This window comes from Chrysoperla carnea, chromosome 2, assembly GCF_905475395.1.
Source record: "Chrysoperla carnea chromosome 2, inChrCarn1.1, whole genome shotgun sequence".
NCBI classification, from domain to species: Eukaryota; Metazoa; Arthropoda; class Insecta; order Neuroptera; family Chrysopidae; genus Chrysoperla; species Chrysoperla carnea.
Genome location: NC_058338.1, coordinates 66,685,202 through 66,691,201, shown reverse-complemented (window position 1 = coordinate 66,691,201; position 6,000 = coordinate 66,685,202). Strand labels below are relative to the sequence as shown.

At 26.3% G+C, this 6,000-nt stretch overlaps 1 protein-coding gene across 1 annotated transcript in view; it reads left to right on the top strand.

Annotated features, from left to right (window-relative positions):
• The first annotated feature begins 1,700 nt into the window (after positions 1-1,700).
• The window catches only part of LOC123293799 (protein unc-80 homolog), a 29,377-nt gene continuing 25,077 nt past the window's right edge, over positions 1,701-6,000 (top strand). The window contains exons 1-5 of the mRNA XM_044874710.1: positions 1,701-1,753; positions 2,648-2,696; positions 4,376-4,402; positions 5,635-5,655; positions 5,721-5,866. Of these exons, the coding sequence (XP_044730645.1) occupies positions 2,694-2,696; positions 4,376-4,402; positions 5,635-5,655; positions 5,721-5,866 (197 nt within the window). The 5' untranslated portion in view covers positions 1,701-1,753; positions 2,648-2,693. The remainder of the gene's footprint in view (positions 1,754-2,647; positions 2,697-4,375; positions 4,403-5,634; positions 5,656-5,720; positions 5,867-6,000) is intronic.

Below are 6,000 nucleotides of genomic sequence, written 5' to 3'. Positions count from 1 at the left end.
AATATTCAGCAAATTTTGAAATACATTTTTGATTTGTTAAGTATTGAAATATCCCATATGAAATATCCCAGTGTTTGCATTATATTTAATTAATTTAAAAAGTTGAAAAAACCAACCTATTTATGGTGCCATTTATCGAAATTTGTCGACGAAGTTTCTAAAAAATTTCGTTTTGATCTTGTATAGTTTTGGTAAAAGTGGACACCAAAGTTTGGCCTCAATTTGTGGCCAGGCGGGAAACCAAAGATGTTTACAAAAAAATATTTTAAACAAAAGTTGTTTATTTTTACAAAGAGCAACTTTTACATTTAAAGTTTCGTTCTATCTCTTGCGGTTTACAAGATGGGTCCTACGGATCCATGACCGAATTGACCTACATTCCTCATTTATGAACTCAAATTCATTTTTTATGTTTGAGCACTCTATAAAAATTTCAGCTCGATATCTCTTTTCGTTTTTGAGTTTTCGTACTGACAGACGGGCAAACGGAAAGGGGCTAATTAGGTGATTTTATGAACACCTATACCTTTATTTTCGTTTATATTTATAAGCGTTTCAAACTTGGGACTAAAATTAGTCTACCTTATATGATATATATTTCATATTTAAGTGGTATAAAAGTAAAAAATTGCAGATATTCATAAAAAGTTTTTCTTCTCAAAAAAAAATATCGGATCCTTTTTAAGATTGGAAGAGCAATTTCAGAGATATCGATTAAATCTAACATAAGAGATCATATCTCGAAACAATTTAATAATTTGATGCCTAAGAAATTTGTCGCTCAATTGCCAAATCAACCAAATTTTCGTGTTCGTGTACAACCTAAAAAAAAGTTCAGATCAATTAACGATAAGATAAAAATTTTTTGAAATATCTCCGAAATTGCTCTAAAATAATTTTTTTGGTTCAAAATTACCCTACAAACCAACTTTTATCATATTCTGATACGATTCAATGATTTTTTCTTAATCAGTCTATTTTTTTAGAACTTATTTTCTACTTTTTAGTTCAGCTACTTAGTAACAAAAGCTTGTTTATAATGGCATCAGATATACGCGTGTATTATTCCATAAGTTCGAGCATCTCAAAAAACCAAGCTTTTAAAACTTTTTCATGGGAGAGACTACTATTCAAGAACTGTTAGAATCAATAATTTTAAGTAAAACTCAATATACTCATGAAAACTCCACGATCCTTTCTCAAACAATTTTTGCATGCAGATATTAAGTGTCATTGATTGTATTTTATATACATATATGTATATGTAGGGAAGCTGTTTCCAGCTCTTGAAAGTAGCTCTGTGAATAAGAAAGATAGAGAGAGCTTGATACATATACTATACAACACCGGAATGGCAAGCTCTGAGTTGCGTGTCCGTTTTCATATCACCTGACGACAATAACAAAATATGGTTTTATTTAAATGGCATATAATAATTATAGAACACGATATTCAATCCCTTATTACTATAATTAATTAAAAAAATAAATGATTTTATAATGTGACGACTAATTTAAATTAATTTATTAATTGTTATAAAATAAATAGTTGTGATTATTAATTAAAAAAAATTTATTAAAATGTTTAAAACTTGTTGAATTTTTACACAATTTTTTATTTTTCTGTTGAAATAGTGAAGTAAATATTTTTAAAAATTGTTATTAAAAATGTTAGAAAAACATCAATCGTTAGATGGGATTAATGATCAAGCATTACCAATTCCTATACAAATATTTTTATGGAGACAAATAAGGTATCTCGTTTTTAAATTATTATTTACGGTAAAGGCCTATGTATCTTTTTTGCGCTTTTTAAGTATACAAATTAAAAAATATGTAGTGAAATTTTGAAGTTAAAATTGCAAACATTGGCTTAGTCACAGTCATTCCAATGAGACCAAGTAGCCTTACTGGATAGGATTTCAAAAACTTTAAGCCTTTTTATCTCAAAACTATATTTTTCAATCTTTGATATCGAATATTCGCTAACTTTCTCATCGATTTTAAAGTTTTTGTAACTAAAATAATGGCAATCAATTTTAAAATCGAACAAATAGGAAAAAAATTTCCAATTTGTCACCTTTTTGTCAAAAAATTAAACCATTCTAATCTTAAGGTATAGTACTATCGGTAATAGACTTTGCATTCATAATTTAATGAAACTTGGCATAGTTGTCCATTATTATATCATAATTAACCAGTTAAATTTTTAGGAATAAAATAAAAACTGTGATTTCCCATAAGGATCAATGTTAAAATATCTTTAAAATATCTTTTTTTCAGTTCTCTGAAGGCCCCTAAAAATTAAACTGGTTAATTATGATATAAGTTTCATTAAATTCTGAATGCAGTCTATTACCGATAGTACTACCTTAAGGATAGCGAAATTTAAGTTAAGATAAACATATATATATATATATATATATATATATATTTTTAATATTTTCAATTTTCTTTTCAATAACATATTGATTTCACAATGAAGAATAAATTATTTAAGATTTTAAAAAAACTTTTATTACAAATTCTGCAGATCCTACTGAATAAAATAGGCTACATCCTACGCTTGAAATTAATTCCTCCCATCAAAAAAAAAAAAGCTCTCAATAATAGACCTTCCTCATCAATAATTTTAATTTTCTTTTTAGTCCATTTATTCGTCCAAAATTAGGAAAACTTCATGAAGCATCATGTATGGTATGTTTTAAAAATTTTTATTAAAATCAAATCAAAAAAATATGTTTTTATTAATGTTTTTATGTTAATTTTTTTATGTTATATTATGCGTTTTTTGTAATTTTTTTTATATTATTTATGTGTTTTTTTCGCTCGCTATAAATTTTCATGTTATTTTTAAATATTAATTCGGCTAGTAAATTATTTGCTTAATTTTTTTAATGATAATTGAAAAATTATTAGATAATGAAAAAGTATCTCCACAGAAAATGTGTCAAATTTCTAAATAAATTACTAACCAAATTAAAAATTTTGTAATAAAAAAAAATCGAAAATATATTTAAAATAATAATTGAATCTAAAAAATTATATTTATTTTTTCGAGTGTATAAGCATTTATTATAGAATATTCGGATAAGAAATTATGCTTTTTGCTTGTAGAAAATCTATAGCACAAAAATACAGCATTACAGTATTATACGAGTAGAAGGGATAATATTTGAAATGTGTAGATTCATTAAAAGCTCATTAAAATGGTTAATTTTGAGGATGAACTAATTTAAAATTAATTCAATTAAAAATTTTCGGTCGACTATTCTCACACTAAAAATTTTAAAAGAAAAAAAAAGAAATAAAATTGCCTTAATTTTTACAGAAATTTAAACATAGTTTTCTATGATGTATAGAGCTCCTACGCATTATGATTTAAATTATCTTTTAATCCATTCAAAGTAAACGAAAAAAGTGAGAGAAATAAATTAAGTGGTCAAAGATTACTTACAATTATATCAAAAAAAAGTTATCTAGAACGAAAAAATTTTATTTTAATTCTTAATGTAATTTTTTTTTTTTTAATTTGTCGAATAAGCATAAATATTACAATGAGCTTTTAATTAATAATTGTATTTAGTACAGTAAAAGATGTTACAAAAATCGACTAATAAAAGAAAATGAAAGAAGCCGTTCGCATTTTGCTAAAACCTCATGGATTGCGTTTCTTAGGTGTCAAATATCATTAGTAACGCATGAGTTAGTGGCGCAAATGTTTCTATTTGTTTATAAACAATAAATTGTTAATTCAATGGAACGATTAATGTTATTAAAGTTCACTTACAAAATAGTAATTAGGCAACTTGTATGGCGTAAATGTTAAGTGTTTGTAAAATAATCTAAAACTATTATACATGTATAACGTATACATAAATCAAGTTGCCTATTTATAAATTTGGTAAGTCAACTTTATCTTTAACCATTCCATTGAATTAACAATTTATTTTTTAAATAAATAGAAACATTTGCGCCACTAACTCATGCGTTACTATGACATTTGACACTTAAGAAACACATTCCATGAGGTTTTAGCAAAATGCCAGCGGTTTCCCTCATTTTCCTTTATTTGTAACATCTTTAACTGTACTAATTTGAAAACTACAAAGAATGATAAAACCTTCTCTTCGGCTAACATGACTTTCAGTTCGATCCCACTTTTTCAAAACCCTTAAAATTAATAAAATTTCCTGGCAATATTATCCGAATATTCTATAAATTTATTTAATAATATAATGAAAAACATTGTATATATGTTTAATTGTTGTACTTATCTTTATCAATGTATTTTTTCGTATTTGTTATTCTGCAACTAAATATGCTACTGTGTCGCTCGCTATAAATGTGTGATGTCACAAAATACATGTCAACAGTTCTGTCAACATGCACCTGGTCATCATGTAAGTTAACTACCACATTATAATTCTAAACATTGAAATCCTATACTTTTGAGAAATTCATATTTCATCCATCAGTAGGGAAATGAAATTTTCCCAATGTTTCTTTCCTGCGCTTTTACATGCATTAGAATCCCCTACACAAATAGGAAAAGAGATAATGAGCATCTAATGGCTGATTAGATTTCAATCAAACACAGCTAATATTGCAATAAGCTTTGCCCTAAACTTGAACAATTGGTTTGTACGTTACATTAGTATCTGATATACACCAAAAAAATATTATTTAAAAAAAATAATAATAATAAAACCATTTGCATTATGTATTTTGCATTTTCAAAAACAATGTAGAGTGTCATGCCGTCTTGAATGACATCACGACTTGGCGTACAATAATTTTTGTATAGACAGTTATAATCAAGTACAAATGCTTCGTTCTATTAAAATGTAATGTTGTTTACATAGCGTTTTTAATGCCGTGACGTAATACTTTCAATACTTTCTGATTGGTGTTTGCTGTCACGTGACTGAATGCCTTATTTTACTAAAATTATTTTATAAAAATAATAATAATCCTTATTTTTTATGAAAAATAATTTTGTGTTTTGTTGTCTTCATATTATGACTATCTCATCATTAAAAACTTTTATCCAGCCCATTTATTCTTACTAAACAAAAGCATATTGAAATGGCCTTTTTTGTCGGGAATTAAAAAATTCGACATGCAGTTGCCAATTTAAAATTATTCCTGATTGGGGAAAACCCAGAGATATTCCGTATTTTTTTAGACAAGAAACACTAAAAATTTCGTGGTGAATAACCCGTTAGTAAGCTTCAATCATAAAATAATAAAAAAATTATCTTGTTAGACATATTTAAATACAGCTTTTGCTATATCAAAATAAATATTAACATGGGACAGAATACTCCTTGAATACTTTTTTACTCATAAGTAGACACCAGTTTACTAAATAACACTAAAATTTTCCAACAATGCTTTTAATGATAATATCAGATTCTGTAAAAATTGCTTAAAATAGTTAAATAATAGTAAAAAAGTCAATAGCTATATTTTAAAGAAGCACTTTAACGCTTTTATTAGTCTTTTTTATCGAGTGGTGCTGAACCACGCTCTTTCATAAGGGCTGCCACCGGTAAAATTTTGCTTTATACAATAATTTTACAATCGAAAAAAATTCACTCAAATTGTTTAAATTTTACATGCAAAATAAAAGGAATTAAAAGAAGCTTGCAAGGTAAGAAAATTGTTCATAAAGAATATGAAAGCTTTAAAATTAAAAGTATTTTTTTGGAATTTTAGTCGTTTGAGAAAGTATTAGTACAAAATATACAATTTGGTTTATCGCCAAGTTTATCTGAGGCGATAAAATCAATTCCACGATGGCGTTTGGTCCAAGCTGCCTTACCACATGTGATGCATTGTACAGCTACAACTTTACACAATCGGTAAGAAAAATTAAAGTTAAAAACTATCAAATTTGTGACTTCCAGTAGGGTAGTTTCCTGATGTCGAATTTGCCCATAAAATTTTAAAAGCTGACTTGATGGCAAAACAAAATTTGAAAGTTAAATTAAAATTA